The sequence below is a fragment of the Thamnophis elegans genome, chromosome 6 (genome assembly GCF_009769535.1).
Source record: "Thamnophis elegans isolate rThaEle1 chromosome 6, rThaEle1.pri, whole genome shotgun sequence".
NCBI classification, from domain to species: domain Eukaryota; kingdom Metazoa; phylum Chordata; class Lepidosauria; order Squamata; family Colubridae; genus Thamnophis; species Thamnophis elegans.
The window spans coordinates 64,482,643-64,495,635 of NC_045546.1; the positions used below are offsets into that span (position 1 = coordinate 64,482,643).

The 12,993-nt window shown below is 36.3% G+C and overlaps 1 protein-coding gene across 1 annotated transcript in view; it reads left to right on the forward strand.

Moving 5' to 3' along the window:
* The window catches only part of DMD (dystrophin), a 1,161,901-nt gene that overhangs the window by 235,235 nt on the left and 913,673 nt on the right, over window positions 1-12,993 (forward strand). Inside the window, 2 exon segments of the mRNA XM_032219839.1 lie at window positions 3,926-4,049; window positions 5,522-5,609. Coding sequence (XP_032075730.1) covers window positions 3,926-4,049; window positions 5,522-5,609 — 212 coding nt within the window.

Here is a 12,993-nt window from a genome sequence, read left to right on the forward strand (position 1 = left end):
GTTATACTACTCCAAAATTACAATCATACTGGGGAATCAGGAAGCAATTTAGCTGTAACAGATTAGACATTGGCAACAAATGGCAGTCCAGGAAAGCCCTCACATTTGCAACCTTGAATTTCAGAATGAAGTAGTATGTAATTAGTACATTAAAGTTTGATATGATTCTAAAAATCAGTGGCAATCTAAGAAATGGAAGGCTCAATAACAAACCAAAGGAAACTATAATCCTATTTCTGGGGATATGGATTACTGGCAACTCTCTTAGAAGCTGTTTCCAAGAGTCCCCTATCAGACAACTAAGGGAACTTTGGAAACAGTTTTCATTTGGTTAAACTTCCAGGAGCAGAGGATTATCCCTGTACCCAAGTCTCATGTTTTTATGCTAATTCTCTGCTTTATAACATAACGTAGCATAACATCATAGCGTAACACCACACATAACATAATATACATACACATTCATGCACACACATATATACAGACACATACACACACACACACACACACACACAAATACTTTTAATCATTTCATACCATAAATAAAATAATCTGAATACCTATACAATAACAATCATTTTTCAAAGCGTACTTATTAGAATGGCATTATACATAATCCTCACAAGATTTTTTCCCTATCTTTCTATGAGAGTCCAAGTGCATTTAAACAGGACTGGTCCACCATCTAGTGTCACAATGATTAGTGAACTTTATTTAAATTGTCCCTTCCTTGAAATAAATGCTAATCTAACAACCAAAATTAAATATTCTATTAAATATTAACACAAACATCAGATATTTTATTAGACTATAGTGTATTTGCTGTACAAACTTGCAATAAGAATTCATTACCATTTGCTCAAAACAGAACAATAAATAGCAGGTGACAACAAAGTTGTATTAATTTTAAGTTGGAAACAGATCAACAAATGGAAGATTGTACCTTGCAACAATTTCATCTGATGTGTATATTATTGCAGGAACATAGGAGTTGTTCTGCTGCAATCCATTCTTATGCATCTCCCATTCACATCTAGGTGGAAAAACAATGTGAACATTGCTGATATTGGATGCCTTGGTACATTAGTATTTTAATGATGAAACAATCTAGGTTAGGTAGTAAAATGATTACATTGAATGGGTCTAAAACTAAATGTGTATGTATATTCCAGCAAATCCATTCTAAGCTTTCTCTGTAATGATGCGCCATTTTTTCCCTGAATAATTTAACTGAGCTAATATTTATATTTATTTATTGGGTTGTTATTAAATATAAGTCTGCATCCTGCATTGTCTATTTCTCCTTCTCTCTTTCTTTCTTTTAATAGAGAATACTCTGCAGGAACTTTGACTTCTTTAAAAAATCAAAGAATGATTTTTCTCAAACATTCCCAAATATTGTAGTACTACAGATATAAATTGTTATGCACAGTTCTTCATTCAAATTAGTGAATCAGTCATTTATTAATTTCAAAAAAATTGTCTCTTTATGCTATCTACTTTCCAGTGAGATGGGGAGCAAACAAATTTAATAATAAATAAATAAAATGACAGCTCAGAATGAGTTTCAGAAATACAATTAAAATAGCTTGATAATAATTATATGCAGCAGGTCCAATAATAGCTGCTTTATTAATGTTCTAAGAATGTAGGATTTACTGCGTGGAAATAGGCAGTCCTAAAATCTTGATGCTAAATTGCTTAAGACTATATATTACTGTAAACACCTGGAATTGGTTTTGAAGTCAATCTTAGTATAACATATAGATGATGTAGGATCTTGGCAGGTTTATCACCTATCACTCAAAAAAAAAATCACCCTCCTCTCCATTTGCTGATAGTTTCTGGCTATTCATCATTAATGGGGGATCCCAGGGACCTCCTGACAGCAATCTGGTCTTTAAGAAGTACATCCCCAGTGAGAACAGGCTTTAATCCTAAATTATGTTCCTAAAATTAGGAACAACTCTGATGAACAGAAGTTTCTTAGGTACATCTTTTGACAGGAATGAGAGAAATAGGAATAATAGAAAGGAAAAAAAATCTACAAATGTCCAGGAAGATACATTGGCAACACTACCAAAAGACACAGAAATGTCCCATTACCTCTTTCTCACCTCGTCTATAGATCAAGCACCAGGGTGATAAAATTTGTATTCATGTAAAATCCACATCTAGACCAAAGCTCATTATCTACATGTCCTGAAGCTCAAAGCTTTTCTTTACCGGCTTAACTAAACATGAAATAGAAACAGCCAATAATAATAAAAAAGATAAGCAAGAGCATTACTAAGGTGATCAGATTTTCAGATTGGTAAAGAGGGACACCTTTGACCGGGGGGAGGGGGGGTGCTTGATTAAAAATTTTATATGGAGCAACAAAAATTTTCATACAACGCAAAAATAGTATTGTAATATTTTTTTTATTTCAACATAACTACAATTTACAAATATAAATTGTAACTGTTGCCAAACATTAAAATTTTGATCACGTGACCATGAGGATGCTGCAATGGTCGCTAAGTGTGAAAATGGTCGCTAAGAGTGAAAAATGGTCATCAGTTACTTTTTTCAATGCCATTGTAACTTTGGTCACTATACCACCTTTCTTGCCACAGTTCTTAAGTGAATAACTGCAGCTGTTATTTTGTATTTTGGATAGAATCTTTTTTTAAAATTAGAATAAAATTATTTTTAAAAATCCTATGTACAATAAATAAAATATTATTTTAAAATACATTAAAAAAAATAAAAGAAAAAAAACCCAGCTCACTTACCAGCAGGCTTGCGCTCCAAGTCAATTCAGAATGATGTAGATGTTAATACAAGGAACTGAGCAAATTAAAATGGTGAAATTAGTCAGGGAAATATTTTTCAAAGAAACTTGGCCACCATTTTTCCCACACGAGCCGACCTCCAACCTCCGTGCCCCTCCCGTCTGGAAAATATAGGAAGGAACACTTGCGACTTCTCTAACCAAGTATTTCCTGGAGCTCTATGGTACTGGGTCATTTTTTCTTATAAAATGAGGTAAAAGGGCGGGGGGGTCCGTTTTCTTGCTTTAACGTTTTAATATCTTCAATGAAAGTACTGAGACAGAGAGAGGGCTAGACAGAGTGTCTTTTGTCTTGCCCCGGTTAGGATTTCTTAAGCAAATCCACTGGGCTTTCAACATGAAGCCAGAAAATTGGGACTTTTTAAAAATGTCCCAGGACACGGGACAAATTGTTATAAATCGTGACTGTCCTGCCAAAATCGGGACATCTGGTCACCTTAAGCATTACCATCACCTCTTTTAAGTGGACAAAATACTCCACCTGAAAAAAGGATTGTTAATTTACAGAGTCATAATAAGACAAAGTATCCAGAAATCCATATAAGCTAGGCTGAGATCAAGCCTATAAGGACTGACATACTAAAATCTATTGACTGTTATTGTTAGGCACATATACTTCCAAATACAATTATTTTGTTTTAATAAACTAATACCATGACCATTCTTGACATCTTTACAATGCCATACTTTATATATTATTATTTTGACATTAACAAATATATAATTCATGTCCATCATACTATTTTCTTTAAACATTATATAAGCCAAAGATGAAGAAATAAGCTACAAAAACTTGTATCTAAATGTTCATATTATTTATACATATATTTCTGTCTCTGTAAATATATCTGCTTTTATCATATCCCTGTCCGGGTTCATATATTACCTTTGGTTCCTTATGTCTAGTCAAATAATATTTTAAATATGCATGGAAAACAGGATATTATTTAGAATTGAATTTGCTTTATATGCAGTTTAGATTTTGAATGAAATAGTTTTAAATCATTTTTTATTATTTTAACATATTGTTCTCCTTTCCTTTTTATAAAACAAGAACAACAAAAGACAACTTTTTTCTTCTTTCCTTAGATTTGATGTTGATACAACAGAACTTCACAGTTGGATGACTCGTTCAGAAGCTGTACTACAGAGTCCTGAATTTGCAATATATAGAAAAGAAGGAAACCTATCTGACCTCAGAGAAAAAGTTAATGTAAGGGGAAAAATATATTTACTTAATTTATATAATATTTTTAGAACTAGTATGTTATCAGCTTGAAGTTTTATTATGTATTTCCATTTGATAAATGACTGTAGATTAATTTCAGGTTTGAAATATATTGATAAAGTATGCATAAATGCTTTTATGCTTTAGTTTGCTATCATCCTGTCCTAAAATATAAATAATGCAACTAGGTGTATTCAGTGACTGCTATAAAATATAAAGCTTGGCGTCCCAAAAGTCAATAATGTTATATATTTAAATGCATTGTTTTGAGAAAGATTATAAACTTGTCAGTGTGACATTTGAATAAAAGAATGTTTACAGGCAGAAGATCTTTGTAAAATATATAATGCTGAGATACGTTTGAGTCATATTAATATGCATTTTTAAATGCTTAGCTTTCTGAATTCCTTTTAATTGTCCCATTTTACCACCCCCCCCCACAAATTTGGCATGCATTTTTTTTCTCTGCAAAATTGTAGAAATTTTTTGAAAACTATTTTAAGTTAGTAATGGAGAAATATTATTATTTCAGAAACATATTTATGACATTTCTTGGAAGATACTCAGAAAACCTTTTTCTATTTTAATGGGATTTCACATCTAACTTGGAACTTGGAGAATATTCCCTTGCAATGCTATGTAATTGTCTTTGATACTGCAATTATCTTTTGTGTTGAACAGCCCTAAAAAGTTCTAGTGGCTGATTTCTTGTACCATCTGGTCATGTTCCATTAATCTATCATTTCAGTGTTATACAATTTTTGCTTATGTACTTACAACTATTTTCTAATTTATATTCTTGGAGAGAGCATGTAAAATGGCAATCCGTGCACATGTAATTGGAAGCAGAAGGGGAGAATTTCTGAACACTTTTTAATAATTCGGAGAAAGGTACTGATATGCATTCACATGTGCTGAGAGCCTTGTTTCAGAGGATTTCTGTAGCTATGCAATATCTACTCTCATCAGTTCTTCATAAAGCATTCATGGGGTTAAAGTGCAGGTAGATGAAGTATGAATTAGATGCCACAAATGCAAAGCAGCAAAATGTTGCATTTAATACTCAATAAAAGATAGAAACTATTACTATAGGGAGGAAGCAGTGGTTTCAGTAATAGTTTATTATTGCTGCTTAGGTTAAGTATAATTACTACTTCAAAACAGATTAATAAAAGGGACATTTAAAGGAGTCATGAAATATTTCATATTTGATAATTGCAGAATCTGATTAACCAAGCAAAAAGGTGGAATTTAGATAAATGAGAAACAATTTAAGTTTGTATGGACTGAAAATATCATGAATATTTAAATATAGCAATATTTTTCAGATTTATCAAAGATAGAAGACAACATGATTGCTTTTAAAACCACATTCATCTAATCAAGGTTTCTGTTCGCCAAACTTTGAAAAGCATTTCATGTGAAATGCTCAACCTTTTTTTTTTATCATGTTACAGGTCATAGAAAGAGAAAAACCTGACAAGTACAGGAAGCTTCAAGATACCAATAGATCATGTGAGGCCCTCGTGGAACAGTTGGTGAATGGTAATTACATGGCAGTGGATTTCTATAACACTCTTAGTGGGTTTTTTAAAATTTTATTTACAAACATGTAAAATACACACAAATAAAACTTAGATGTACACCACATTTACACAATACAATACGAACAGGAGCTTCCTGGTTTTTTTAATAGCAATTGCCAATTGATATCGCTCACCTTATATTGTTTCCCTTTCTATTATATTTCATTTGCATTTCAGCATTCTTAACCCTCTTATCTTACTCCTCTGTCTGCTATATTGGCTGATTGCCTCTAGTAAATTTAAACCACTTGGAGATACATATACATATACATATATATATTATACATATACATATACATATACATATACATATACATATACATATACATATACATATACATATACATATACATGCATGCATACATACATACATACATACATACATACATACATACATACATACATATATATATATATATATATATATATATATATATATATATATATTTAAAGTCACAACCCCTGGTATGCCCCAATTATGGGAGGAAGCTAACTGCTTCCATTCTCTGTCAATCGGCTCGTCACAAGAGTCCATCACGACAGAAACCCAATATTTTTACTGTTGCCTTTGTTATATTTGTGTTTTATTTGTGCTGATAAATAAATAAAGGAAGACTAGTATAGATCTATTTCAAGCTATTTAGCTATCATCAGCTAGCCATACCCTTACTGGGATTCGAACCTGGGCTATATTACATATTAGGCAGACGTCTTAGCCATTAAGCCATAGGCTCTGATTTGTTATCAGCTGAGCCAGGGAGAAAGGTATATATTTAAAGTCACAACCCCTGGTATGCCCCAATTATGGGAGGAAGCTAACTGCTTCCATTCTCTGTCAATTGGCTCGTCACAAGAGTCCATCAGCTGAGCCAGGGAGAAAGGTATATATTTAAAGTCACAACCCCTGGTATGCCCTGGTTAGCTCTATCCAATTTTTCACCCATATTGTTGTTACTGCTAATGTGTATAATTCCCAATTTGGTAATGCTAAACCTCCCCTCTCCTTGCTATCTTGCACTGACTTTAGTTTAATCCTTGCTTTTCATCCTTGCCAAATGAACCTAGTGGTTATTTTGTTTAATTCTTGAAAGAAAGTTTTACCTGGTTTAATAGGTGCAGCTTGCAACAAGAGTAAGATTCTTGGTAAAATATTCATTTTAACTGTGGCTATACGTCCCATTAGTGATAGCTGAATATTTTTCCAGCTTTCTAAATCTTTCTTTATTTGTGTCACTAGTTTATTATAATTATCATCCTTAATTGTGGAACATTTTGCTGATGCCTAATTCTAGTTCCTCTTCTTGCTTTTTTGTCATATTCTTGGTTATCATTTTTGTTTTGCCTTTATTGATTTTTAATCCTGCCATTTCGCCATATTCTTCTAATTTTTAAATTAATTTCATACTGGATTCTAATGGATCCTCTAGAACAAATACTAAGTCATCGACATAGGCTTGGGCATTATATTCTTTGTTTTTGAGTCTCAAACCTTTTATTCCCTGGTCCTTCCTCATTTCATTTAATAAAATTTCCAGGGTTAATATAAACAGCAAAAGAGAGAGGGGGCATCCCTGTCTGACTCCCTTTTTTATTTCGATCTTCTCTGTTAGTTCTCCGTTCATCAGAACTTTGGCTGTCTGACTATTATAAAGTTTTTCTATCATTTTTGTAAATTTTCCTCTGAATTTCATCCTGTCTAATAGTGTTATTATACATTTCCAAATTATGTTGTTGAATGCTTTTTGTGCATCAAGGAAAACCAGTACCATTTGTTTTCCTGGATATGCCTCGTAATATTCTATTATGTCTAGGATGTCTCTCGTATTATTTTTAATGTGTCTGTGAGGTAAACATCTGTTTTGGTCTGGGTGTATTCGTTCATTTAAAACCCATTTAATTCTTCCTGAAATAATTGCTGCAAATATTTTATAATTGGAATTTAGTAATGAAATTGGTCTGTAGTTTTGGATTTCTTGTAGTTTGGTTTCTTCTTTCGGGATTAGTGATATTATTGCTTCCGTCAATGATTCAGGCATCTTGGCTTTTCCTAAAACTTCATTAAACATTTCCACTCCTAGTTCTTCCAATATTATTTTATTATATTTGTATAGCTCCACTGGTATTCCGTCTGGTCCTGGGGTTTTATTATTTTTCTGGTTTTTCAAGACTAATTCCACTTCGGCTAACGTTATTGGCCTGTTTATCACCTCCCTTTGTTCTTTTGAAATTGGTGTTATCTTTTCTGTGTTTAAATAATGTTTTATCTTGATTTCCTCCATACTATCTTGCACTTACAGTTTTGCAAACTACTTATGAATAATATGCTTCTTTTCTTCCGCTTTGTACTGAATTCTTCCCTCGTCATCTTTTAATTGGTATATCATCCTTTTTTCTCTTTCATTTTTCAATCTGTATGCTAGCCATCGTCCAGGTTTGTTGGCTTATTCAAAGTAATTTTGTCTGACCGCTTTAATTTTCTGTGCTAATTCCTTTTGAGTTATTAAGTTGGTCTTATGTTTTATCATCTCTCTTTTTTCTTTTTTAATTTTATTCTTTGGGTCTTTCTGTAGTTCAGCTTTGGCTTCCATAAGTTCTTTTTGCATACATTCTTGTTACTCTTTTTGTTTTCTAGTTTTTCTCGCAATGTAGGCAATCATGAGGCCTCTTGTGTATGCTTTCATAGTGTCCCAGAGATTTTGAATTGAGGTATCTTCTTTTTTATTTATTCAAAAAATAGTTTTAATTCTTTCTCCAGGATTTGAATGTATTCTATGTCATTTACAATATTTGAGTTCATCATCCATCTTTTTCTTCTTTGACCTTTCCATCTTAATTTTATTGGATTATGATCTGCCCGCCCATTTCCTTCTATTTCAATTTTGTCTAATTGATTACATAGGCCAGATGAGATCCAAGCCATGTCACTTCTTGATAGAGACTGATGGGGGTTCAAATAAAAGGTATATTGCTTTCTTGTTTTGTGCCTTTCTCTCCAAATATCATGTAGTTTATATTCCATTTCCATCTCAAAAAAGGATTTGGGTAATGTATTTTTTTGTTTTATTTTTGTTTTTGCTTTCATAGTCCATTTTTTATCCATTATTGCATTATAATCCCCAATTAAGCAAATATTTTCATATTCTAATTGGTTTATTTTGTTGTGTTATTTCCTATAGAATTCCTCTTGTATCTGATTTGGTGCATATATGACTATTAATAATATCGGTTTTTCTGTTGTCTCTAATTCCATCATTAGCATCCTGCCTTCACCAGAGTAGACTGCTTTGGAGTTTATTTTTCCTTTATATAGGTTGCTATCCCTCTTTTTTTTTTTTATCTGCCAGTGCTGTATATAATTTCCCTATTTTTTTCCAGTAAATTCCTATGTTCCCTTTTAATATGCACTTCCTGTATACAGATTATATCCGCCTTCAGTTTCTTAAGTTTATTAAACATCTGTGCTCTTTTTTTGGTGCGTTTGGTCCATTCAAGTTTATTGAGATAATTGTTATTTCCTGGTCCATCTTTAGATGGGATGTTTTTTGTTGCTTCTGGTTTGTATCTGACTTTTCCCTCTCGAACCTTCCCTTTCTGCTCTCTCTCTTTCTTGCCTCTGTTCTTCTTTCCGGTTTCTTTCCTAATTGTCTTCTGATCTTTCTTCCTCTTGACTTCTACTTTCTAGGTCCTCTTGACTTCCTTGTTCTTCTGCCCATGTGCAGTATTTTTCATAGAATTCCTGTGCTTCTTCTATATTCTGTATCTTATATCTTTATCCTTGCCAAGATACCAGTACCCCTTTTGGTACCAACCATCTGTACATTATTCTGTTTGTATTTATCTGATTTCTTAAAAATTGGTATTGTCTATGTTGGTCACAAATTCTTTGTGGAATCTCTTTAAGCATGATCAACTCTTTTCCCTGGAATGTAATTGTCCCTTCTCTGGTTTTTTTGTACACTTTGTCTCTAGTTGTTTTTTAGGGCAAATCTTACGTGCACTTCTCTCGGGAGCCTATGTGTTCTGGCATAATTAGTATGCACACGGCAAGCTTCATCGATGTCCCCTCTCAACTCTTGTTCTTTTCTCTGTAGAATTTCAGTGAAGATTTTGATCATTTTTCCTTTCAGGTCTTCCTCCTTCTTTTCCAGTATGCTTTGGAATCTTAGATAAAATGAAGCTCTTTCATTTTCAAATTGGATTATTGATAACTCTAATTCTTTATTGACTTTTCTATATTTCAGCTCCATTTTTTCCATCTTTTGATCTGTTTGTTATATTTTTGTTTTGATGTTCTGGATTTTCTGTTCGTTGATTGCTAAGGCATTCTGTATCCTTTCAATTTTGTCATCCACGTTTTTGATATTTCCTTTCAATTCTCCCATTTCATTTTCATTTCTTCATGATTCCTCCTTGTCTTTTCATTATTTGTAGCCGTCACTTCTTGGTTTTTCATCAGTGTCTCTTGTATCATCTGGAGCATCAATTGTACACTGTGCATTGTTGGTGCTGGTCCCATTGTTCCTGCCGTCATTCTGCCTTTCTCCAGCCCCAATGCGCTCTCAATTAATCTTTGATTTGAGGGGGAGGGTGTTGCTGAAGCAGAGTTGGATGTTGTTTTTTCTCCTGACTTCATTGAAGTTGCCATCTTTATCCCTCTATTTATCCTTGCCCACAATTGCATACAGATTCTATTTTACTTCTACTTTATCAGCAGTATCAGTGGTATCAATAATTATATATCTCAATATTTAACAATAATTAACTTTCCTTAATATCACATTTCAATATTTGAACATTCCTATATTATTCTATTCTGTTTTTGATCCTTAATTATTATATATCACAGAGTTATATATCACACTGTTATCTTATACAAATAGATGTCTCTCAATTGTGTCTGTTATACAGGTACTCAATTCTAGTAATTAGTTTATCTATCTATCTATCTATCTATCTATCTATCTATCTATCTATCTATCTATCTCTATCTCTATCTATATATACACACATACACACACACACACTAGCTTATGTCACCGTTGATTTTCTTCCATCAGACTTCACGGTTCAAATTTATAATCCACTAGGTGTCACCCTCTCCTCAGTATCACTGTTAGTGGCAGTCAATTAGTACAACAAGTCCAGTGGCAAAGGCAAAATAAAGGGGGGGGGGGTAAAGAAGCCCTCTAATCATTCCAAAACAATTCTCTCTCTACTGTCTCCAGTACTGTTCCAAGTTCCGAGAAGAATAAATACTGTATATTTGTAAGGTGTCCCCTCCAAAAAGAAAAAGAGCGCTTGCTCCCTTCGTTACCTGAGTTTATTGTTCACTGTTGAAACTGTTCAAAGCTCAAAGTTCAGCTATTCTTTGGAAAGACAAAAGAGTAGAAGGAAGAGCAAAAAGAAAAACAGTCAACAACCAACCCAACTGTTAAACAATACTTTATGTGCTTTCCAAGTCTTCTCAGTAGTTACTATGTCCCACTCCTATTGTCCATCCCGGGTTTTCGTTCTTACTGTGGCCACTTTCGTTCAAGTATTCACACTGTCAATTCCAACTCAGCGTCTCAGCTCTCACTACTTTTCAGCAAAAATCTGGATTGCAAAAACATCATAGAGCCTCTTCCTTTCCAGCTCACCCTCTCTGCCAATTTTGCATTGTCCTCCTTTTCTTTGGGTTGTCAATAATAATAACAGATGTTTCGATTTCAACTGCTTTCTCTCTTTGGTTCCTTCTTATGTGGTCGCCATAGCTCCGGTCCTGACCAAGTGGTAGGATAGATCCTCGTCCATTTAGTGGGTTTCTCCTACTCACTGAGGGATTTGCCTTATCACCCCAGCATCTTCAGGGTTTCCCCCTTAATCTGCCAGTCCCTTCAGGATCAGCAGCGCTCAGAAATGAGCTCAAATGAAGAAGTTAGAATTAGAGGTTACGAGAACTCCCATTCCTCAGCTCCAAGCACAATTGTGTCACCACAGCAGGGGTGGGTTCCTCCCGGTTCACACCAGTTCTTGCGATCCGGTTCGTCAGTGAACCTGGAAGTAATTAACTTCCGGGTTCCTAGCTCCTAGCCCCTGAAAAGGATTTGGAGAGATGGGCAGCTGGTCTTTTTTTGGGGGGGGGAATCCCCAGAACCAGGAGCACAGCTCATTCCCCCTCCCAAGAAGACCTTTCCCGCCTTGGCGGCTGCAGGGACCGCCCCGCCGCTTTATCTTCCTCCTCCTCCTCCTCCCCTTCTGCCTCGAGCAGCAGCAGCGGCAGCTGAGGCGGGAAAGGTGCGCTTTGGCAGGGCTTCCACAGCGCTGTGGAAGCCCTGTCAAAGCGCACCTTTCCCGCGTCGGCGGCTGCAGGGACCACCCCTCCTCCTCCTCCTCCTCCTCTCCTTCTGCCCTGAGCAGCAGCAGCGGCAGCCGAGGCGGGAAAGGTGTGCTTTGGCAGGGCTTCCACAGCGCTGTGGAAGCCCTGTCAAAGCGCACCTTTCCCGCGTCGGCAGCTGCAGGGACTGCCCCGCCGCTTTATCTTCCTCCTCCTCCTCCTCCCCTTCTGCCCCGAGCAGCAGCAGTGGCAGCCGAGGTGGGAAAGGTGCGCTTTGGCAGGGCTTCCACAGCGCTGTGGAAGCCCTGTCAAAGCGCACCTTTCCCGCATCGGTGGCTGCAGGGACCGCCCCGCCGCTTTATCTTCCTCCTCCTCCTCCTCCTCCCCTTCTGCCCCGAGCAGCAGCAGCGGCAGCCGAGGCGGGAAAGGTGCGCTTTGGCAGGGCTTCCGCCGCGCCCCCAAGGACCGCTGACCTCGCGCCGCCGCTTCTTCTTCTTCCCTGGCCTTCCCATTTAGCTTGCTTGAAGCTCCGAGGAGGCGGGAGGAGGGTCGCAGGAGTGGAAGTGGGGGGAGGTCTCCCCGGCCGGGAAGAGCTGTGAGGCTGCCGGCCCCTTTCGCAGGAAAGTTAACTTTTCTTGGCAAAATCCTGCCCCCCCCCCCCTGTGTGGGTGAGTGGTCAGCTGTCCTCTTCCCGTAAGCCGCCCGGAGTTACCTGTGTGTGAGGTGGGCTGCCCTATGCATTTGCGTGTGTGCGCTGGAGAGAGAGTGAAAAAGAGAGGGAGAAATAATTATATTAATTAGATAGATCAGTCTTTCTCCACCTTGGAGACTTGAAAGTGTGTGGACTTCAACTCCCAGAAAGGGAGTTGGGAGAAAGGGAGAAAGGAGGAGAGAATGAAAGGAAGATGTGGGAAAGAAGAAAGAGGTAAGGAGAGGAGGATGGAAAGGAGAGAAAGAGGGGGAGAGAGGGTAGAAAGGGGAAGAGGAAGAGCAGGAGTAGGAGAAAGGTAAGGGAAGAAGGAAGGGG